This window comes from Lineus longissimus, chromosome 11 (genome assembly GCF_910592395.1).
Source record: "Lineus longissimus chromosome 11, tnLinLong1.2, whole genome shotgun sequence".
In the NCBI taxonomy this organism is placed as follows: domain Eukaryota; kingdom Metazoa; phylum Nemertea; class Pilidiophora; order Heteronemertea; family Lineidae; genus Lineus; species Lineus longissimus.
This window is the reverse complement of record NC_088318.1, coordinates 12,949,323-12,974,346: the sequence shown is the minus strand read 5'-3', so window position 1 is coordinate 12,974,346 and position 25,024 is coordinate 12,949,323. Positions and strand designations below refer to the sequence as shown.

Below are 25,024 nucleotides of genomic sequence, written 5' to 3'. Positions count from 1 at the left end.
TTCTTATGCAGGTTTACCATATAAGGAGCGTGACGTCAGGTGCCGGCTATTTAATATTCATGAGGTGAACGATCACCAGTTTTGCAAGTGCGCATGTCCAGACTATTAGACTTTGCTTCCTGTTTAACTGTCGGGCAAAAATTCGGCGGATCCCTCGAATTTGTTCTTTATTTACGGCATGAAATCCGGCCATAGCATCTTTAACGATGCCTCCAGGGGTGGAAAAAACTAATGGAATAATTCCTGACGCTGTCAAATACGATAAAATGCATCCGTTTGAGTTTCCACGCCAAAAATCGCTGGTCCTTCCAGAAATCAAGAATCCATTTTCACATCGTTTGCATTTCAACTGGTATGATTATGCCAAGGTGAGCTCAACGTGAATGCGACGCGTGTAGATTTCAGCTGGGTCGTTGATGCGTTCTATCTATTTTTTGAGCTGCAACTACCCTAGATCCAAGGCTCACATTTAGGGGGCCTATGCAGCTCAATATGCCGTTACTAAAGACAGTAGAAGTTCGGTAGAAAAACTCTTTGTTTTGGAGGAGACAAAGACAAACGCAAGTACCCAGCGCAGCTATGAGCTAGGCTACTGAATCAAATGTCAGTAAGGGGTCAAATTATTGTAAAAAGGGCTCTGGTAGAAGAGGAAGCCAGAAATCCAAAGAGGTCTCAAAGAGACGTGATGTTTGTCATGCTTGTCTCTCGTAAAAGTCTCCACAAAATCAGAAGACGTAATGGCGATATAATAGGCCTATGATCATGATGACGTCTCATGACATTGCACAGTCACTGGCTGACTTGGTGGCACGGTAAGGGAAAGATCAGCTCACATCGTGAGCAATGCGATCTGGTCTGGTTTGTTAATTGGTACTGTGTAGATTAAAAGGCCCTGTTGTCTAAAAATCACATAGTCCATTTGTCACAATCACATCCATGTCTTCAGTTTATTTTGCAAAAGTATACCATGGCATGATAATGGCTAGATGCTACATGTAAAGGTGTGGTCTGTAGGTCACTTGTAACTGTCAGATTATTTTTAGAGGTGCAGCTTAGGCCCAATGAATTTTAAATAGTTGCACTTCGCACTTATACAGAAACTCCTTTGTCTATCATGATTGCGGACCCACATGCATGTATTGTTTCTTATCAATATCATAGTGTCATTTACAGGCCTAAAATAGATTCTAAAGACAATGTGTGAAAACATCAGGTTTTTTCCCTTCTCCATGTTCATGATGTTCTCTCTGTTTGTATATGAATGATGATGTTTTTCCTGATCAATTCAGACTGTGCACTGGGCTTATGAGGATAACTACAGGTGACTGGTAATGGGCAAAGGAGAAGAGGAGTAGGAATTAGGATACCCTTCACCTTCTCAAACTGGTCATTAAACATATTGTTTAAAAAACACATATTGTTTTAAGAAACTGCATCAGATTGCGCTAAGATGACTGTCGGTATCACCGACTGTTCTTCGTCCTCTCAGTCTCATGCCACAATTTCGAGAAAAGTACTTACTGTTTCAAAATAACTGTTTCAGATCGCGCTGATGACTATCACTATCTTCCCAATCCGATGTTTAGCCATTGTGATTATCCTCCTGTTGGCATGGCCGCTGGCGTGCCTGGGAATGGCCGGCAGGAAGGAGGAGGAGAAAAATGAACCAATTTCAGGGTGGAGAAGGTAACTATGACTAGTAGACTGGTGACGGTTTGAGCGATTTAGTTTGAGAACTGATTAAAGGGGTTACATGATTTGTTGTTTCGTACGAGTACTGCTACCAGGCTGATAGAAAAACTGGCCAGACTTGCAAACAACTCTGATGTCCCTGTGGACCTGGTAATAAAAATGTCATTGAATACAGTAACATGCAAAGTCGAAATTCATCTAGAAATGTGGAACAAAATACATGTAGTAATAGTATACATGTTGCAATATTTTTGTATAATTACCAAAAATCTGCTATTGAAATTTTAAAAAGGCCCTCGGAATCCTTTCAGACCAGAACTCAGAATTCTGTTATGTATGTTTTAAGTCTTTATCACCATTGTATATCATTTTGTTTTGATAATTCTATTTTGAAATCCATAAATTATATGACATTCTTGTTATTCATCAAAATCATATTCCCATGACTCATTGCTGTTGTCCAATATGACCAAGTTGTCCATCATCATGACTACATTGTATGCACAGAGAACAAGGAACTGTGAGGTCCCATGAGAGACAACCTGATGATCGTGATGAACAGGCCATGGCTTAATGGTTGTCAGTGATCGTTCTTTGTGGTTGGAAATTCTGATGTATTTGGCTTGTCATGGGAAGAAGTTTCAATCTTAAATTTCAGGGGCATCAGAGAAAAAAGAAAACTGACAAAAATTGCTGTAATCGCATCTGCTCCCATGATACTCCTCATGTACATGTATTTTATAGCAGTCATGGCCAACTACATGATGATTATTTTTCCTCCATGCAATGCTGATGGAATTTAAGTACTTCCTCCTTGGTAAATGGTCATAAGTGTATATAAGCATTATGAGATGACTGTTGGACATGTATGCCTATATCTGAGCTGTGCAAAAGTTAAATCTTTTCCAGAACCCTGGGATCCCAGGCTTTGCATGTCTGAAATCAGTGATCCAATTTGAAGGCCTCAAATTAGCTCATGAATGTATTGTATAAGTGAAAGGTTTCTGATATTTTGGCAGTATTTCAGGAACGAAGTAAACATTCTTTTTTGTCAAGATAGGGCACTTGGTCATGTTGGTCATAGACTTTCACAATGACATATTGATTAAGTACAGTAGGCCTTCTGGAAAGGATGTCGTTGGGAGTAAAAGACGCATATATCAAAGCATCGACTTCTTGTCATTTTACTGGGTTCGACTTGAATAGATAGTGAGTGAATTTTGAAAATTGGTGTACCTAATAAAGAAAAAGGTGTCCTGCCAACACTAACAGGCCAGGGTTGTCCACGAAGGGAGGTTCTACTGTACTGCTATTCTAATGAATATAATTGTGAATCAAAAATATTTTTCAAAATTTCTGAGAGGTCTGCCTCTTGGAAAAATGTAACACCCTCTCTTTCCTGGTGATGGGACATAATCAACTGATTTCATTTTCATTCATTGTTCAGGCCTTGCCCGAAAACCAAAGCAAAAAAATCATAGTGCCCCTAAAATTTGAATTGACAATCCACCCCCTGTCACCTACCATCCTTTGGAGAGCTGTTGTCACTCCCCATGCCATGGAAAGAAACTCTCCTTCGTCATGTTCATATTTTCAATGTATGGAGAGTGAATCAGCGTCCAGAAGACCGAAAACAAAACAGTGGGTATGTGAACTGAACTGAAAAATGGAACCAGTTTGACCAATTATTCAAACCCATGTAACCCATCAAAAACTTTTAATCTCCAGCTTTTTGACAACCTTACCTGTAGTTAGCTTTGCTTCTAACCCTCTCACATGTCTCTCTTCACAGTCGTGTTAGGATAATCGTGGAACTACTCTGGCGAAGTATGTTCTTCGCCGGCGGATTTCACTGGATACGTGTGATTGGCGAGCGTGCCTCCGCCATGAAGGCACCAATCATCGCCATAGCACCGCACTCGTCGTTCATGGACGGTATGGTCCCTTCAGGGTGCATGCTGTGGAGCGCTGTCGTCGCAAAGGCAGAGGCTGCAAATGTACCAATATTCGGAAGTATGAAGATGTTTTATCATTATGCAACTTTTGACTTGTGCTTCGTATCTTTGATTGTGGTCTTTCGGTCTCAATAGCTTCCAGATTTTTGGTTTTCAATGTGCATGTAGGTGCATGGTCGTTAATCGTTCGTAGTCATGGCTTATTTTTGCTTCTTGCGATTTTGCTTTCCCAAACATGGGTGGTGTTTTAGCAAGTTAGGATTTTTTAAGGCGTTGCGGCTTCATCAGTGTGGTTCATCGCAGTTGAAACAAGTCAATTTGTTATAAACTGCAGAGGTGTGACCAATATGATTTGTTTACCAAACCATGCATACCCAGCATAAAATCAAAATGAAGAAATGTTTTTGAAACACAACCCATGTGAGAGAATGCCTCCTTCACGCTTTGATGTGGCTAGTAAATTGTCTGCAAAGTGAACTTTTTCGACGTCAATTATTTCAAATGTTTTTGTTTCATTTTCAATACACTTCACCCTAAAAGCATGCATCCCATTCCTTCAATGTATTATTTTGAACTTTAATTTATCACTTGACAGAAATATAAATATGTCTTTTTAAGATACAAGTAGTGTGTGTACGAATACATATTCCGATCGAGAGTTGTGTATTTGCAACAATCACGTGCAGCATGTTTATTCAAAATATTGCCTCAGTTGTCTCTAAATCTTGTATGATAATGTGTTCATATTATCAGCTTAGTGCAAAAATTGCATTATCTTGACCATAATCTTGTATCGTGTTCTGACATCCCGAATGAGAATTATTGGTACATCTGCACTGAGTCAGATAAAATATCACCATGTACTGATAGTTGCTGATACTTTCTGCAGTATTTGATCATGGGCCGCTGTCGTTTTGAGTTTTCAGAGGGTTTGCAGTAAATTTCACTCCAGTCTCTTGTGGTAGAGTCGATAGGAAGACTGTGATTTTGGAACGACAGATGGACTCTGCCTCTGGAATCCAGTCAGCCCATGTCGTAACTTGTATCATAAGAAATTGAAATTTGCATGCATGATGATCTGCACTACGGCATTGTGTACAATTGAGCCACCAACAGGATCAAGAAATACGAAATCGTACCCCTTTAAAAAAGTTGATTAAGTTTTCTGACTTGAAAACAAAAGGGAAACTGTATCTTGGTCTACTGGAAGGTAAGCTCTGCTGCCATGCCAGGAATGAATTGTCAGCATTGTTAGTATTTAGTTCTTTATCTGTATTGTATTTTATTAGCTCAATATTTACCCCTGGATTGTTCATCATGGAGGTTTACCTGTGCTTGATACAGAATGAACAAAACGCGTTCAAACAAATTCCAATCGATAAAATCTTTGCTCAACAAGAGTACATGCATTTTGTGAAGATCTGTGTTGGGGCCGTTTGAATATTAGCGTCCATGACAACGCACCAGGCGAATGTTATGCTTGAAGAGTGTCATGTTCATACCAATCAATTGCTTCTCCATTGTGGAAGGCAATCATGATATTTTGGGATCATTGTTTTGAAAACATGCCTGAAATCACCAGTACCATCTGTTTGCAAGTTGAAGTCAAGGTACTCATGTCGCCAGTCAGAGACCTAAGCGACTACAATTCCGCAGCTCCTTAATGAGACCCAGTACTGGACAGTATGTGATGACTGGTGCAACATTTCGACTTGCATTTTGTAGCCGCACACAATTTCATGTTTGAGTGCTGGCAAATGTGTTTAGGCTAAACCAATAACCCCCTAAAAAAATTAAGTTATATGGGGGACGTTCTTGCTTTTCATTTGGCAGATTCTGTTACAGACTGACAGTTACATGGTTTTTGATTGCCTAATAAACTATGCATTTAGGTATGCCTTTATAAACCTCGATCATCATATTTGCCAATATTGACCTGCATGTATGCAACAGGAAAAATTTGGCCACATGATGATTGGTGTGATTTGTCAACACATAGCCTACATGACGACATCATTTAGGTCTGTGTGATCATATGACGATGGGGACAATTTGTGCTTGCACCAGCAGGAATCTTGCTTCCGTGTTTTTAATGATGTTTTCATTAAAGCCGATGGGTCAAATATACTCTACCATGGACGGATCACTGCTGTTTCATATCTGTGTCCTTGAGCAAGACACCTATTACCCTACATTGCTTCTCTCCGCTGGGACTATGATTGGGTGCCTAGTTTGCCAGGGAGGTGAACCTGTGGTGAAATGGCTAAGGATTTTGTCGGGGGGAGTTGATCCTATAGTCAGGGTTCGCCCAGCCTTATAAATGAGCCATTGGGTGGCTCTGGCATGTCAGGAAATACCAAAGCATACTATATAAGCAAGTACAATGTCGAAATATGACCTTTCACACTGTTGCCTAATGACTCTATTGGGTGATGGCCAACTATAGGCTAAAGGGCCAGACTATGGCCCGTTTTTGTATGGCTGACACATTTATAAGCTCTTAATATCAAGACAATTGTAGTTCATAGAATTATCGTTATTCCATCATTTGTGTAATTTTCTGAACCCCTATATTGTCTGAACCGCCCAGCTGCATTTAGTGAGTACATCGCTACATGTTCAAAGTTATTAGCCCACATTTTTAGACAATTAGATCCAAACTACCAAACATTACATGCCTGTAATTGACATTGTGACGGGATTTATCTAATTTAGTTTCATCTGTGATAGACTTCAGGAAGTGGCAGATGGTCCGGCTGTTAGTGAAAAAGTTTTTTTATCTTGTAAAGCTGGAATTGTGTGTTATTACTCCATCCATGAGAATCGTCCATCTGGTGATTGAGAGGTGGTGATCATACTGTAAAGTTTCATTATTGTGTCAGATGACTCAGAAACCCTAAAAATGCAAGTGCAAGTCCATAAAACTGTGAAAATATGACTAAGAATCAATCAAACACCAAAGTTGGCGTTTGCGTTTGCACAAAAAATGAGTTGGAATGCCGGTATGTCTGATACAAACCGTTGAACAACGTCTGAGGGGTTGACGTTTATCACAGATCACAGCGATGACAAATTATTGTCTGGGGCACCTGCGATGACACATGCAAGCCAAATGACAGTTTCAGTCCCATTTGTGGGCATGGGTACTTTTGACAGGCGGGTTTGAAGAAAACTAGGATTTGTCTGACTTGCCTCATCTCTATGTGAGACTTGAAGGAAGGTTTCATGTCGAAAACCTGTTTTGATATTAGCCTACCATAGTAGATTACACTATAGACTATACATCATCTAGAATTAAAAATTTATCTTTTGTTTACTTGGTTGCGATTGTCTGATTAAAAACGTGGAACTGTTTACCAGGTACAATCGACAATTTATACGCCCTGGCATGGTTACATTAGCATGCATGCATATCTGATGTGATTAAAAGCGTCTAGAATCGTAAAAAGTCAGATTCTCACGCCTAGGTAAAGAGTAAAATTCATGTCTCATGCGATCATGCCAGTGAAAGCGTTTCTCATGCTGTGACTGAATCAGCTGGGAAAAGTCACTTCGGCCATGCAAAATGCCTGGTGCACGCCTTTTATTCCTTACAGTCGAACCCCTCTATCAAGGACACCCTCATGACTGATGTGCTGTCCTTAATAGAGAGGTGTTTGCTAAGGGAGTTTCATCTGTATAGTCTTTCAGTTGTTCCCCTGGTGGTTGTAGTTAAGTGAAATAACCTCTTGATCCTGTGGGCTGTCCTAGTTCCAGTCATGTTCTTGAGAAAAAAAGGCAAGAACAACAACAACCTGTAAGTTTTAGCATGGCAGTACCTAGCCTGTAGTGCCAATAGTTAGCATCTGATACTTCAATAGCAACCCATCTAACCTGCATCTCGATCATATCAGTTGTCTTCGAAAGATGATTTTTCCAGTTTGTGTCTGTCATGTCTGTAGTTGAAGGTGCTTAGCTTTAGCTTGGGGAGAGATCCATCCTCTCATACAATTTTCATTGTAGAGGAGGTCCTACATGTAAATCAAGCAAATCTTGGTATGTTCTCTCCCCTTCATTCACGAAGTTCATAAGTAATATTATATGATCAAAAATTGATAAAGATTTGTCTTTATTAATTATTGATGTGATATATGGCTGCTGATTGCTTCTTATTTAAATTTGCAGCAAAGGGCAGATGCTGGAATCCCACACTTCTTGGTTGTGAGGTCTCTCATTATGCCCATGCTGCTACATGTATTGTTAATCACCTCACTGCTTGCTTATTTTAAAACCTTTTTTTTTATAGGGGAGTTGATAGCAAAGTGCACTTAGGGTCCTTTTTCAACGCATAAGGACCGTTTACATGACGACAAAAAGACTTGATGAGATCCGATCGAAACTGAATGCGGTCTGAATTTCCCATGTGTATGCTGAGAATTATTGGTACTCATGTTCACTATCGAGCTTGTTCTAACGGGTCTAGTCCAGATGCATCTGGACCATTTTAGACTTAACGCAAAAAGGCCCATAATCGGTTCTTTTGTAGACTACTGTGCGCCATTAAGCACTTTTTGTTACAAAGGAAAATCACCTGAGTCGCTGAGACACTCCTATTCACATTTTATGCATCCCTGCGGAGATTGTATGAGTGTGAGTCGTATAAACGTCGTGTAAACGGGTCCACTGAAAAGGAAACCACAGTCAGGATAGATCGGATCGAATCAGAGTGTGCACCTTGAGCAGAGCATGCAAACAGCCCTGGTGTTTTGTTTTTTAAAAATCCTCCTTCTTTTGCTTTTTAGGAGCGTTGGCAGTGTCCTGCATTTCAGTCTCTATTTACAACAATTAGTGTGTGGATTTCGAGTTCGGAGGAAGGGTCGTCAGGCAACCCCAGAGGAGGCCCCCATCTTATGTATCGCACCCCATTCCTCTTGTTTTGATGGAATGAACGTCCTCGCTTTCATAAATGAGAACTATATCGTCAGCCCAATAACCATGGCTGCTGCTAGAAAAATGCCTATCTTGAAGCGTAGGTACTTCAGAAATACTGACTCTCTTTCGAGCGGGAGTGTGAAACCTCTGATATTATTTCCCTGTCTGGTGTTGGGGTTATCTCACTTTCTGCCATGCTTGACAAATCACCTTTGCAGGGATTGTGCACAAACACTCTGGGTTCCACCAGTTGAGAGCCTTGCAAAGAGAGAATTTCATCCCAGAGTATTGTTTATCACTGGACTCATCTCAGGGTCTCCCGCATATCAGCAGCCGTCCTCTGCAAACGAGCGATATCGCATGTCTCCATGACACGTCCATGATGGAACGTCCGAATAGTTAATTACTAATTAGCATTCATTGTGTAATTTGACAACCGACACCAATCAGCTGTACAAGGTTAGAGTTCTGGCAGGTTGTCGCAATTGTAAACAAAGTCTTTTATTATTTATTGAAGAGACTGCCATGAAATCAATCCTGCTTGATAATGTGTTGCAGCATACAGCTACCTTCAAATTTTGTTGCCGGCACCTGCGACGACCCCTGCAAATGAGCCACACAACCTTGTGTGAGAACAGTACCATCAGTTTAATATAACATCATTCCAGTTATCTATCTGATAAGGTGTGTGAGGAAAGTACTTGAGCATAATTAACTGCTGCTGGGGACCCAACCTTTGCGAGGTACTAAACACCAGGTGGAAGGCACTTGAGATTTCCCTATGCAGACCACTTGACCTACATGTCGATGACACTCAATTAAGGGTTGACTAAAGTCACCACCATTTTGACTCCCACCCTCGAAATTGTAATTCACTTCATTTTAAAGGAGGGTGAGTTCCAATTGCTTGAGGATTTCAAGTTCTTACCAAAATGGTGATGCGCCTATTGGTCAAACCTTGAGGGGGGCATAGAAATCTCACTTTTCCTTTGAATAGTGTATCGCCTTTCATTTCTTTTAGCTGCTTGATGACCATTACACTACTGGCATCTTATTTCAAACAACATTGCGTGATTACAACACCATCAGTTTTATATAACATCCCAATTAGCTTATATCAAGGTTTATGTGGGAAGGACGTCAGAGAAATGACAGTTGCAGTGGGAAAGGTGATTTGTCAAGGAGGGCATGAAAGCCTGACCCTTGTTTTGTAGTACAATCTAGTAGCACTTTCCTTAATAGCTGACTAACAGAAACATTAGATTTGCAGTTAGTAGTATAGAAACGTCTTAGTCTCCGCAGTTCTGATTGACTCATTCTCATAAGCATTTTAACCTTATCATTCATGTGTCTATGATGTCATATGACTTGGATATCATGTACATATTCCCAGCCATTTCATATGATTTTGTGTTTACTAATACTAACCAAGGATTTCTCTCGCTTCATCTCCGCTCTTATACTGGAGAAAATCTCTTCAAGAAGACTTCTATGTTGAATGATATCTTCCAAAAAAGGATCCATCACCCCATGGCATTAGACCCTTTTCCTTGGCCATTCCGGTTAGTCAAAAACTTCACACCATGAGGGATGGTCTGAAATAACTTGACTCTGGCCCCCTGACAATCTGTTCATTATACGTCACAGTGTTCAAGCACTATTTCTTTCGATTTCCTATGTATCTCCTAATACAATCTGATACAAATAAATTGGTTAAGTGGAATGTTATTACTGTAATGGAAACGATTCTCTTCTAATACGGTGACCTTATTTCTCTTGATTTCCTGAAGGTTACAAGATGAGTCAGGTAGCTAGGGCATCATGGTACTAACAAAATTAGGGCTGCAAGTGCAACACCATTCTGTCAACTGGCAGGACTAGGACAAAGATATTTCATTGTGTGGCAAAAAATAAGATGACCATGTCCTTGTGGCTGGAAGTACTTTTTGATGCATACCCGGGTAAGGTGTAACCGGTTGAGTTCTTCATATTGGAGGGGGAAATCCCATGGTCTTTTTGGGGATGCCAGCATCCCAAAATCAGGGTACAGGATATAGGAAAAAGTTGTTGGGAAATGGGGATTTCCTAAGCTCAGATCTGACTGGTGCGTTGTGTAAGGTGCACACCCCTCCTTGTTAATATACTCCCTCAATATCAGTCATATGTCATCATCTGACAGACCTGTGGCAATTACATAGCTGAATGTATAGCAACCGACATGTAATCCACAATTACGTCCGTCAGTTATCACATTAGTTGCTATGTAATTCCTATCATCATGACATCACACCTCATTAGTTCATGGCAGCAGTACCTCTGATTCTGGCTTATACGCACAATACAATAATTCAAACTTCCATCATGTCAATAACTTTTGATTTTAGGCTCTTCGCATGGCCCCTTAAGTCCTGCCTGCGGACCATCGGTTTCCTCTTCGGATTCCAATACGTTAAAGTCATCGGCAAGCGGGCGTCAGCAGCCGAAGCCCCGATTGCCATCTACGCTCCCCATTCAACCTATTTTGATGGGATCGCTCCTGCATGTGGCCAGGGAGAGCTATCAAGTGGGGTATCCAAGATAGCAGTTGCTGAAGTGCTCATCCTAGGAAGTAGGTAGCAGTAACTGGAAGAAAAAGATTAATTTTACAGAATGATGAAGGCAGGCATTTAACAAAGTAACTGGCTTACAATGGGTAACACATCAGTTAGGATTCTCTTCAATTCAGAAGCTTATTTGGTGAACGGTCACTAAAGAAAAAAAGGAGAAATGAGGAGAATTCACAACTCAGCTGATTGAATATTCAAAAGTCGAAACCTTTTTCAACTCGTAATGTTTACACTACAATATTGTATTGACGCTCTTGTGTGCTAATGCTGTCATGTAGAATCACTGAATGTATGGATAAATCTAGCACTGTCCATGTTTGAAATGATGGTATTGGTCATGCGAACATTAACCAGATGTCTGGCTACAAACCTGAATAATGCAGATTCCATTGTTCTCTTTTCTCCACTGCCTCTGGGTGGTGTAGTCATCATTGTTAGTTGTCGAAAGGTTGACCTTGGGTAGTTACGGAGAGCCAGTGCAGATTAGCAGATGGTAATGGATGCCATCGGAAAATGTACACAGGTATTCTACCAGCTGTTTGTAGGCCATATTATACAGTTTTGATTGCATCTTTATCACCCTGTGGAATCAGTTGCGACCAGCTCCAAAGAATATCCCACCTCTCCCGAGTCATGGTAAACCAACCATGAGGTGAGCGATTGCTTCCGATTCCACAGGATGCCTGCTTGTGGGTCGCTATTCTGGAAACCAAGCTGTAACGATACTTTATAATGGTGATCCACAGTTTTTGTGCTCTTGTATGTCTGAATGTGTACGGTAAAAACTGATACATATATGGTGGTAAAAACTGATACATATATGGTTGTAAAAACCTTGGTGGTCAAGACGGTCCAAGATGGTCCAAATTGCATCATTGGAAATAGCTGAAATGTGTGTCCCGCCCTGCATGTTTTCTTCATTTTGCATGAACTAATGTGAAACCATGTGTAAGCTTGCATGTTGTTGTTTCTGCATGATTATTTAGAATAGAATTAGCAGTCTTTCTCTTGTGCATGAGCTGAAAACCCTAAATGTTTGGCAACCAATTTTTCAGATTTACCGGTACTGTGTATTCTATCAAGAATAGATAAGATTGTCTTTATCAATTCTTGATTTTATGGAGACAGCTTTCTGTCAAGATTTTTAACTCGCATTTCTCACTCTCAGCATCCTGTGTGTGCATGGTTTATAATTGACATCGTATTGTCTCTTGAATTTAAACAGCTGTTTAATTTTTCAGCATTTTTATCATATTTGAAAGTCATGTTCTTCAAATTTTCGTCTGTAAACTACAAGACTTCATCATAGATGTTGATGACATCATCTGGATTCTGCAGGGAAATTCTATTGTTGGCAACATTGATGTTCAACACTGATCAAGTCATTTCCTGATGGAGTTTTGTAGTGTCCCGACGAAAGTTTGAAGAACATTGATCTTTGAACATTGAACTTTGCCAGTGAAGATACATTTATTAGACTATATCAAACCAATGTTTGAACTATCAAAGCAGGCTGGTGAGCATATTTGGATCTGACCTTTGATGATAAATCATCAGTTGCAGTCTGTACAAATCTCTCCATATTTGCATTGAAAATGATGATGTTTGCAGTCACTGACACATTCACAGAAATGTAATAAAATCAATTCATGTAGTGCCAGAATGTTATCATGGTGTGACTATCTGTGAGGGCAAACAGCTGTGCCACACCTAGGACAGATGTCACCAGGCCATCCAGGTCGGTGAGAACAATGTCAGTCATGGACATCATTGTGTAAACTAAAAGAGAATTCATTGTTGCTGTCTGGATGCCACAGGATGGGGCGATGACATTTTCATTCGACAATCACAGTATCTATCGGAAAATCGGATGATTTTGACATGTGTGGCATCCAGAGGACATTTCTTTTGATTGGGTATGTGTTTGTGGTGTAGTCTGCAAGTAGACAGTCAGCTATTCTAGACATGAATAATAAGTAGCTTACATTATTTTAGAGAATCGGTTTTAGAAAATCTAATAAAAAATAGTGACTTGTTTGTGTTTTCGAGGCTAAAATTGTTCATGGTGTTGTGAAGCTTACTTGGCGTGGTGGCATATTACAGATTCCTGTAAAAGAATTTCACCTGTACTTTTGTGCATTAAATTTTTTGATGAAGACTAGCAGCCTAATCCACCCCAAAGCGTAGCAACATGTTAATACATATTTCATAATCTGTGTATCTTTTCAGAGCTGATCAAATACACTCAGCCCGTGTTTGTACGACGGGAAGATGCCAACTCGCGCACGAATACCATAAAAGAGATTAAGGAACGAGCACAATCTGGTGGGAAGTGGCCCCAGATTGTCATATTTCCCGAAGGCACTTGCACAAATCGATCAGCACTGATCACATTTAAACCAGGTAAGCTTATGGATCGCAGACCCAAGGTAAAAAATCGGGGGAGATATTAAACTTTCAATCTGTAGATTAAATCTCATGGCCAAATTCAGATCCAAACGTAAATGGGTATAAAGTGTTAGATAAAAGCGTTGCCCCGATATTGTGCCTGCATGGGGTGAGACAGTAGTTAACCTTGGAGCAATGATACATTGTCCTTATAATTCTTGATAAATTTCCCTATTTGTAATTGTATAACATGTATCCGTAGATACAAAATATGAATATGATAAAGTGTGAACCAATATTTATTGTATATTTCAGATTTTCTAATTAGCCCTAGGGTGGTTTAACCTAGTTCCATTGTTAAGCTTTCAAAATCAATTGAAAGATATACAATCCAATAATAAAATGTGTGCTCAGATGATGTAGCATGTTGAGCTGATTTGTGTTGAAATTGTATGTGCTTTGGGTTTAATAGTTGATACTGTTGTGATAGGTCTATGTGGGCCAATGTCGCATTTCAAACTGCTCAAAATGATATGCATCATGAGGCCTTATGGCATAAATATCATTCCAGACACTTGCCTGACCCTGCCCCCTGCGCCTACACTAAGCTCCCCCTCCCAAAAAAGTATTACCCCGATTCCTTTTTCTCACCTCAAAAGTGCATACAATGATTCTGAATACCCCATAAAATTAGAGGTTTGAGGAGGCAGGAATCACCCTGAAACTGCCCCACCCCAAATTTCCCTCACTTAGGATAGAGTTAGCTTCCATCTTCACCTCTTCCAATACTACCATGCATGAACTAGACCTAACACTATGCTGAATACTATCATTGTATATATCTAGAAAAAACCGGCAATACAGGAAACAAGACATTTGATATGTTAGGCCTAATAATATATTGGCCAGCCATCAGCAAAAACAACCAAAAAAACCTATGTGGATTACATATGCTGAACTCAGGACTAAGCACTTGATAAAATGTAATGTATTTGCTGTTTCAGGTGCCTTCTACCCTGGTGTTCCTGTACAGCCGGTCTGTATCAGGTATCCTAATAGATTCGTAAGTATAAAGTCAACAGTCTTAGACCCTTGGTTCAAAACTTGTCCCCAGGACTCCCAACGTGACGACACTCATCAGTTGTATAGCCTTGGCTAAAGTCTCTTTACTTGGCTTCCTTACCTGGTGCCTGGCTGGGCAATCAAAAGACAAAATAACCCATTAAAATACAGTAGAACTAGGCCGACACCCTCGGGACTGACAAATGCTTTTCTTGATATAGGTGTCCTGATTAATCAGGTCAAACTGAATTGAATTGGCCAATTTTGGACCAAAATCAGTGTCCTTAATGGAGAGGGTGTCCTGCTGACAGGGGTGTCCCTGTAACAAAGATGAGTAGCTTGTGATGGGGTCCTTTACCCAGGTCAGAGATGGGGTAGTCAAAAATAACCTAAATTTGGCTCACCCCTCTGGGCAAGGACTCTGGACCGGTATACTCATCATGGCCTGTTATAAAGTTCTTACAAGTTCTGCTCACAGCATAGAATTCTGATTCATTCATTCAACATTCTGCTGGCCATTCACTCATGTTTTCCTTTACAGGACACAGTGACTTGGACATGGGACGGCCCTGGAGCGTAAGTACTTCAACAAAATGGGCTCTGATATTGGTCTTGGCACTGTCTGCACAAGATAGGAAAATTCTCTTCATTCGTCTTTATCATGTCAACTTTGGTGATCAATAATAAATGAAGGTTGTGATATTATGCTTGTATTGCACTTCAAACTGGTGTAATTGCAGATTTCAGAGATAAGTTCTTTTCCCTTAGGGCTCTCTTCCTTGGCCATGGCCCTTTTCCCTTAGGGCTCTCTTCCTTGGCCATGACCCTTTTCCCTTCGGGCTCTCTTCCTTGGCCATGGCCCTTTTCCCTTAGGGCTCTCTTCCTTGACCACGGCCCTTTTCCCTTAGGGCTCTCTTCCTTGGCCACGGCCCTTTTTCCTTTATAGGGCTCTCTTCCTTGGCCATGGCCCTTTTTCCATTAGGACTTTCCAATGGTTTATATTTTGCTTTAATTTCAGGCTGCTGGTGTTCTGGTTGACGTTGTGTCAATTTCACAATTACATGGAAGTTGAGGTAGGTCCATTTATAAACAAGTATGAAATTCATATCGTAAATTTGAGCCCTGCTGGAAAAAACAGCCCACTACTTACATTTGGATGGCCAAGGGCTTAAGAGTGCTCATCAGTAGCTTGCTTGGCTGTGTTTCTCTGCAACTACCAACAACTCTGAAATAATTCTTCCTCGAGGGGTTAACATGATAGATATTGACAGGCATTCAGTACCAACAGGTAACGACCACTCAACAATGACAGTCCATGGCGGCTATGACTAGACCCGGTGGAGTTGAGGGAGACATGTTTATCATGAATATGTAATGCCGTGGATCCGATATTGGGAGAGAGAAAATCATGTTAGCATGAAAGAGTAATGAGTGACACTTGATAGTGTTGTGGTGACATTCTAACAGTGTGGTGTATTTTAACCGTTGAGTGTCTGTGACAGTTGTCCCCGAGAGAGTCAAAACACAAGCAAGACATTTTGTAAACAGTCAAAACAGACTCTATGTATTTTTGACAGTGAAAATGTTGGCAATACCCATTAAGTAGAAAATCTTTTGGTTTTAGTTGGTTCAGATTCTCTTTGAAATAGAATTTTCTTGAAATGGACATGAATATTTAGGTTTGCATTAAGAGTGGAACACAAATTATGATGCCTCGTTGAAATTTTCATGTAGTCGGCAATGAAATTTATTTGTAAGGTTACCTGATCACAAGTTCATCAGAAAGTTTTACAGGACCTTACCTTGATTGTTATTTTGTTCCACCTTCAGTTTCTTCCCGTGTATAATCCGAGTGATGAAGAGATAGCTGATCCGAAGCTGTATGCACACAATGTGCGTGCATTGATGGCAGAGTAAGTTGATATAATTTGCTCCTTTTAAAGTTAAGGGTCCAGTCAGGTCATACCTGTCAGAGTAAAGTATAACATCAATATTAGGACCATTCATGGGGTTTACAGTCATCATGAATGGCCATAAAGTCTAATGCAAACTTTATAGAGATTTTAAGCAGGTTTAATGAAACATGTATCTGTTGTTGATCTGTCTATTGTAGTTGACCTTTGATAACTTGATCTTTTCTCATCACAGAAACCTTGGTGTGCCGGCCACTGACCATACCTACGACGACTGCAGGCTGATGATGTATGCAGCCAAGCGTAATATGCCCATGACATCAGGGTTGGTCGAGTTCCAGAAACTGAGCAGGAAACTTGGGTAAGTGCAGTTGCACAGTGGAGGTGTATCGGACTTATGATTGGAAGTTGTGGGTTTGGCAACACTTGGTCCTTTCAACTGGTCTGAAATTGCCAAGTACAGCACAGTTTGTGTTGGTTTCTGCTGAAAGGTTTCTGAAATAGGCTTGGGAATGAATACAAAGCCTGTTGAGACAGACCGGTTGTCCAGTATAAAGCGCTTTAATCTAAAACGTTTCTTTTACTCGTTCCAGCATCAACTTCGACAACATGAAAGAACTGCTGGACAAATTTTCCTCAATCACTGATGAGAAGGGTCACATCACCCTCGAGGTGTTTGCCAATCATCTTGGTCTACCAGTCAACGACACCGTCAAAGAAGTCTTCGATATGTACGATCGGGTAAGATTTTCAGATGAGTAGTATTCGTCGGTTTTCAGATTTTTGTAACCGTCATCCTCAAGTTGTGCGCCACGGCAAAGTTTGGGTGTTGGCTGCAGGTCTGTTGGCCTCACATTTCGTTTTCAGTTACATCTTCTTTTCAGCAGGGATGTCAAATTTCTGATTTTAGGCTGATTTCAGCCCTTTTCCTCTAATAATGGATGCTCAATTTGTCAGCTGGTTGATATCTGCCTCAAATCTCTGTGGATCTTTGAATTTTCAAAATTGGAGCAAAAATAATTTGTGTAAGTGAGTGCTGATCTAAGGAGATGATTTTACGAAGAAAATATGTCCAACTTTTTGCCTTAGCTCATTGTTATGCCTGTTTTCATCAAGGGCAGTCCTTTAGAACATGCCTTGGCCTTAGGTCACCTAGTCCTCATTCGCAGGAAGCATGCAGTTTAATGGAGTCCTAGTCGCTTCATGTGCAGGTGGAGTCTGCAGTGTCATGTAGGACATCATTACATGTACATATAAAGATTGGCCTTTTCTGACAAGTTTGTGAGCCAAGACATGGCCTGTCTTTCTTTGGATTCTGATTGTGTCAATGAGTAGAAAAAGCCCAAGAAGCAAATGTACATTTGAGCAGAAAGGTTCTCCTCTGCACCCCTACCTTATTGTGGCATCCTCTTGACTTGTGATGGCATGTGATCATGGTCACAGTGATGATGCATGATGATTTCAGTCTTGTCACATCATGCTGATCTAACTATGCTATTTTTGAGGATAAAAACGGAAACTATAAACCAATAGTCAAAAATGTCCATATGTATGATAGGGTCAGGATAATACACATAAGGGAATCAGCACTGGTGAAAGAGAATGATTAAAATTTCTTGTATTGATGTTGGGCAACATGTTTGTAGTCGTCCTTTTTGTTTCCCCAAGGATGGTTCCGGCACCATTGATTTCCGAGAGTATGTGATCGGGTTGTCACTCATCTCGATGCCAGCCAATACTGATGAAACCTTACAGCTCGCTTTCAGGGTAAGTAAATGTCAGTTTTCTCCCATATCAAGCATTGTTTTTGGTAAACAACTACAGAGATTTGCCTTTGGCTTAACTGCATAGGACCTTTTGGGTTGTTTGGTACATCCTCTATACATCAGTAGGTTATACCAAAACTCTAGATCTCTGACAGTATAGGTTCTCAGGTTGTATCTTATTTTTTCTCTTTTGATTGTAGCTGTTCGATGTCCATGGTGATGGCTACATCACCCTACCAGAGCTGACGTCAATCCTACACCACTCCTTCAACATGGAGGACATTGAGATCTTGAAATTGTTCAATGAGGTTGACGCCAACAAAGACGAGAAAATCACCTATGGTAAGAAAAGAAATGTTCTCTAGTTGTCATAAAATTTAGAAAATCACCTATGGTAAGAAAAGAAATGTTCTCTAGTTGTCATAAAATTTAGAAAATCACCTATGGTAAGAAAAGAAATGTTCTCTAGTTGTCATAAAATTTATGGTACAGCTGGATTATTGTGTCTAGTCTCTCATATAATCAACCATGTCAGTTTGTTCCAAGTGTGATTACAGTAACTTTCACTAGCGAACAATTTGTTATTTTCAGACGAGTTCAAGGCATATGCAGTGAAGAAACCAGAATATGCCCGGCTGTTCACGACGTACCGTGAACTTCGAGCAAGGGCTGATGAATCTCTCGACATCCCAGACAACGGCAACGGTGGCCTGAAGATGCGAAAAATGAAGAAAATGAACGCCAATGCCAACTGCAATATTATGGCACCAGGCATCACCAAGACAGATTGACATGAGGCCAACCGTAATTATTTGACACAGGAAATTCAGGCGTAGAGTTCCCTGTTTAAATTGTCATCAGAGGTGTAACTACAGTACAAATCTTTTAAATGTGGCGCAGGACGTTTTGACGGTGTGAACATGTGCCATTAGTTGGTCTCGTCTCAATGAGTCCCTTTGACAGCTTTAGAAGATGTCAGTCCTCAAAGTATTTCTAACACGCTTGGTATATTTTGCAAGAAAAAGAAATCTAAACCAGCCATTTGATGATAAAAAACCCTGTTTGTCACATTTTCTCTGTGGAACTGTCGATCTTCGTCAGCTTTGAGATTAATGTCGGACTCTTAGATGAGACCTGCTGAAAGGTGTATGGACAGGATGAGTGTATTGCTACGCTCTCGCGGCTATGATTGGGAAGCAAGTTGTCGTTTAACCATGACTTCTTTCCCTTGAGTCTCCCGACACGCGCTTGTCAGGACGTCCTGCTGATTCTCATCAACTGTTCTTCTTGTACTCAGTTATAGCTGTTGTTTATACTTCATATCGTACCAAGTTTGCCCAGAAAAATTGCACGTATTTTATTGGAGAATTGATATGTATCACCTTCAGCGCCGAACCACGTAGATCTACGTGGCCCAAATCCCCCCTCTCCTTTGACTTTGAGCTGGTTGTCGGAGTCTCATGGACTTCATGAAAGAACTACACCATCGCCATCTTCAGGGTAAGGCTGGAACTGAAAAGACAAGAAAAGGTTCTTTCAGTTCCTACCGTGCTCTGAAAATGGCGATGGCGTAGTTCAGAACTAAATGACTATATGAAAGAACTACACCATCGCCATCTTCAGGGCAAGGCTGGAACTGAAAAGACAAGAAAAGGTCCTTTCAGTTCCTACCTTGCCCTGAAGATGGCGATGGCGTAGGGCACGGTAGGAACTGAAAAGACCGTTTCAGTTCCTGCATTGCCCTGAAGATGGCGATGGCGTAGTTCTTTCATGAAGTCCATGAGACTCCGATAACCAGCTCAAAGGGGAGGGGGATTTGGGCCACGTTGATATACGTGGTTCGGCGCTGAAGGTGGTATGTGTACGATTTTTTTAGTCGACTTCAAATAAAATAGTCCTGCTTAGCTATATTTTACAGACTTTTACGTTGACTTGTAACAATTTGATGGTGCAGCACTACAACTTTTCATCGAGTGATTCTTTTCTATGTTACTGAGCTTGTGTTCCCTGCTGTGTGTCTGGCCAACCTCAAGTCAAGGCCTTCGCAGACTGAGCAAAAAATGCAAGCAAAATGGGACCTCATCCCCTGAGCTTAAAGGATATAAAACCAGATTTGAATAATGAAAAATGAGAAATGTCAATGGTTCACAGATTGATACAGTTACAAGGAAAGGAAATTGGACGGCTTGTGCACATTTAAGTGGTGTTTAAAAAGCCCTTTAAGTCAGCATAGTTGATTTTCTTACTTGAAAACCAAACGAAAATTACCAGTAAGAGAAATTCACTTAATGTGTTGTTGTTTATATGTTAAGATGCCATGGTTGGATGGTCTTTTTTTATGCCGAATTTCATCGTCCTCTTTCCAAGAAAAGTAAAGTTGTTGTACTTTTTCATGATATATGTATATTATTATACGCTTCCCCGTATTTTACACTGGTTGTTCTTCCTAGTGGTGTAAAAAAGATCTGTTAGTGACATTGAGTGATGTGAAAAAATTTGTATGTAGGCAAGTAGTCCAGTTTTCTAACACAGTCAGGAAAATATGACGCCTGTTTTAAAATCGATACAATCATAGTCGGATACGATTGAGGTTACCGACTTCGGTACAGCACCCAGCTTTTATAGCTCATCCCCAGTCCGTGCAACATCCGATTCTGACAACACAGTCCTGACCACAGTGGTGATTCAGATGAATATATATCAGTTAAGGGTCACAATAGACTCGTCAGATTCTCTTTTGCCTGGTGAAATTCGGTTTTTGCCTGGTGAAATTTGGGGCGAATCAAACTGGAAGTAGTGCCTTTGTCCCCAAAAGATTCCAGCAAATTTATTTTGGTCCAACACCTGCTTATTGATTTGAATCGCCACCATTCCAGCCTGTGTAAGCGGATGTCATTGCATGATTATGCCACGATGTTTTAGACCATGAAACGTCAATTGTAGGCTGAGAAATAGTTTCTAAGATAGAGTTTAGATACCTATTCTTATCTACCTAACTATAATCTTATATTACACAAAAACATAAGGCTAAACTTTAATAACAATGGGCCACCAAAGCCTCCTATTTGAGCCCTTAAAGAATTGACATACTGTACTTGTTGCGTCCACCATGAATGAATCTCATCGTTGAACACATAACTATAGCGGCTGTTAGCGGTTTGGTAGAGACTCTTAGACATCTGATAATAGGTTAGAAATGTATCAGCTTCATGCTCGTTTCTGTGAGCCGCAATAAAGAAATGCTGTAACTATTTTTCGGTGACCATAAACAATAGTTTGAAGGCTATTTTTCAGATTGCCGGTTATTGGTTTGTCCTATTCATAGAGCAGAACACTGGTGTTTCATACACAATATACCATTTTAAAGTTTGCAGATTTAGGAATTAATCAGCATTCCCTATTGCATAATAAACTCACAATCTAATTTTCTTAGCTTAATTTCCCAGCAGTCTTTATAACTGCTCTAACAGATCAGACTTCACTAATTTAAAACTTCCCACATACAATATAAATATTAGAATTTATAAAAAAGCTATTTTTTTCTAGATATACATCTATGTACAGCTGTTGATGACATGTTTATTTAATCCTATATCATTTGGGAGAGTTACATTCTATTGTTAAACCAGATCACACCAATGATATTTGTGTATTTTGTATTTGAGAATTTGTTGGTTGAAATTAAAAAGGGTGCCATTTACTTTGTAAAATGTGTCACTCTAGCAAACCATAAACTGAAGAAGTCCACACCAAGTTAATGCCAGCGTTCGTGACAAACTTGTTTTGAACAACTGGGCCCAGCCAAGACTGATTCCATATTCTACATAACATGGTTTTAGAGTCGCCAAAACAAATGCACAATGAGTTATAACTTTCAAAAAAATTATCCTCCCAAAAAGCTATTTTTACTTTGGGCCTTGTTCATTCTATGCAGGTGTCTGTTCCGACATTGAAAATGTCCACGAAATTTGATGTAGCAGTAACTCGACAAGTCCTGCCCCTTTGCTAGAGGACGACTGTTGGTACATGTGTGATATGATTTGTAGCTTCCTTGGTGATTTGTAGTTGTGAACAAAACAGTTTTTACATGAATTTTGGTGTCTTTGCTTACTTAATAGCATAATGGTGCAGTATGTGTAGCAACTAGTGTAAATTGTATATAGAATGTTGTTTTCTGTGGAGAAATGACCAGATATAGGAATTCTACCCTTTCAAATTTCAGAGGGATATTTTTGGAAAGATTCAGAAGAAAATAGTTTTCCTCTTATAGCAACATTTCAAACTTTGGTACCGCAAGTGTGGTTTTCTGTGTCCTACCTAGACCTGAGGTTTAAAGGGAGACTATAGGAAGGAAACCGGGTGGGCCAAGTCAAGTTACATGTACAAGAATTGACCAATAGGTGAATAGTACTATTCAAGCTTAATGCGGAGTATTCTGATCAGTCAGTCAAACCAAACCCTGTTCCCTAACTGCATATATAAGATGCCTGAAAATCACAGTGGACCCCTAGCTTCTGCCTATAGTCCCCCTTTAAGGGGTTTATTGATTATGCCTTCAGCATGTTCAGTGTTGACATTTTGATTAATCTAGACTCTTTAAACTTAGATTGCATCCACAGCAACAGTGACCCTGTGTACATGTACTGCTTTTTTGAAAGAAAAGTTCAGTCATATTGTCAATTTATTTTTGTTTTGAGTCTGGCCATCACTATTGCATTTGTGTTTGGTTGATCTGGAGAGAGTGCTTGTAATGTTAGTGAAACCGAATAGTGATGTGGTGTGAGCAGTTGTTATTATAGCGCTGGTACTTCAGCTTGGTAAGAATATCCCTGGTATGGTATAATCCTCAACAGAGATGAGCCACAACTTGAAGGAATTGTTGGGTCTTCACAGGGATGTCGAATTGAGGATTTTAGGCAGATTTCAGACCTTTTCCTCTGAATACAAAATACTAAATTTAATGACTGAAATTGAAAGATCTCTTTCTCACCTCTCAGTGGATCTCTTGTGTCACCTCTCAGTGGATCTTTAAATTTTCGAATTGGATCAAAATAAACAAGTGCTAATTCAACAGGATTTTTTGCCGACTTTTTGCTACAGCGCTCGGTCTTTGGCATCCCTGCCTTCACCAAGCTCTAAAATCAAACCAGGTTGCCATGAAGGCTTTGTCAGTTTTGACAAATGGACATTTTGAATTTCCAATTGGAACACTTGCAGAAAGAAGCTCATAGTCTTTTATTTTATGCATAATTAGTGCCTTTTACACAGGCAATTATACCACACCGATAGAAACACTTGCGTTAGTGTACAAAACAGTTCATTTGTGTATTTATAGATGGCATTACTAACTTTAGTTAGTATTTTGTTGTAGCCAAATCAGAAAAGCAGTTGACTAACTGATAGTTTTGTTAGTGCGAGTGATGATAGTTTCACACATTATTTTGTGTGGGTGGTTTATTTCTTAATGTATGGGGTCTGCTCGACTCATCTCGGGAGGGGGAGGGGCATAAAACTTTCTCTATTCTTCTAAAAAGTTGACAATGTTGTGTCAATAATGTTGATGTTCTGTGATCGTTTTTCCACCCATTTCAAAATGTGGATCACAATTATTCATGGTAGGATTCGTTACTTGTCATTGACTCTTTGGTGCCTTAAGGCCTACTATTTCAGTTAAAAAGTTTGAATATTTACTTGAATTTGAAAATTCCTATTGTGTAAATATGCACTGAATATATTTAAAGTTTAAAATAAGCAGACTGAAAATAATTTTATGTGTGAAAATTATGGTTGTGAAGAGTTGTGTGATTGTTTTCCAGTCAGTAAGATTGCAATATTTTTCCTTTTATTCTCAGTTGAATCTTTTTCATTACTTGGTGACAGAAATGCAAACCAAAGTTTTCAAGGTTGCTACTTTTTGGTACACCCTGTTTAAAATTAACCAGAAGCATTGCCATATTGCCACTGTGTCTTGAGAAGGCTGCCCAGATTCATAAAATCCATTGTAGTGTTTAATCTGATCAGTTTTGTATTGTTTTGAAATGTACCAATGTTTACTTATCTTTTGTGAAGTATGAAATGTACATTGTGTTTAGCAGTTGATTATGTTCACCAATCTTGATTATTTTGACATTCTGTATGAAGATTAAATGTACAATACTTAACTGAAATAAATACTTTAATGCACCATTTTCAATGAGGCTTTTACATTTCTGTTGAGTCCTACTGTTATTGTCACATGACCAATGTTGATATTACAAAACATCCTACAATTTCATCGATTGTAACTTGTATGAAATTTTACCTGAGGCCACAGTCTACATCAAATGTCTACGATTACAGTGATATTCATGCATGTGCAGTGAACACGTCTTTGCCCCTATGAGAAGTTGGGAGTAGTACAGGGGTCTTTATGATACAAAGGGTTGATGCAACGATAAAGTATAGACGATAGGGCATCATTTGTACAGAAATAAGGAGATAATGTCTGTTGTCAAATGCAATGGAATGATTGCGCATTTATTTTTGCCAGATAAACGGCAGGGTAGATAGAACAGAGGGGTTGAATGTCTATGCTCTAATGTGACGCCCAGGTTGCAACTTTGCCAATAGTAGGTTGGGTAGGAAGTTATTTCTCAGGTGCATGCCGACATGTCCAAGTCCCTTTACAAATGGCATATACGAGATACCATATGCAGTTTGATTTGTAGCAAGACACTCGCATTGGTTTCTAG

General features: G+C 39.8%; 1 protein-coding gene across 4 annotated transcripts; it reads left to right on the top strand.

The window, feature by feature from the left end:
• The first annotated feature begins 128 nt into the window (after positions 1-128).
• Positions 129-24,486, top strand: LOC135495372 (lysophosphatidylcholine acyltransferase 2-like). 4 transcript variants are annotated; one of them, XM_064783904.1, is made up of 13 exons: positions 129-368; positions 1,544-1,686; positions 10,943-11,166; positions 13,394-13,567; positions 14,557-14,615; positions 15,156-15,190; positions 15,633-15,687; positions 16,445-16,527; positions 16,763-16,888; positions 17,121-17,268; positions 18,196-18,294; positions 18,494-18,635; positions 18,885-24,486. In XM_064783904.1, exons 1-13 carry the CDS (start codon positions 207-209, stop codon positions 19,082-19,084), a joined length of 1,650 nt encoding a protein of 549 aa, XP_064639974.1. In that variant the 5' UTR covers positions 129-206; the 3' UTR covers positions 19,085-24,486. The 4 variants fall into 4 exon arrangements, with proteins under 4 accessions (XP_064639974.1, XP_064639975.1, XP_064639977.1 ...); XM_064783905.1 differs by lacking the exon at positions 10,943-11,166 and adding an exon at positions 3,485-3,705; XM_064783907.1 differs by lacking the exon at positions 10,943-11,166 and having other exon boundaries at positions 227-368.
• Positions 24,487-25,024: the final 538 nt, after the last annotated feature.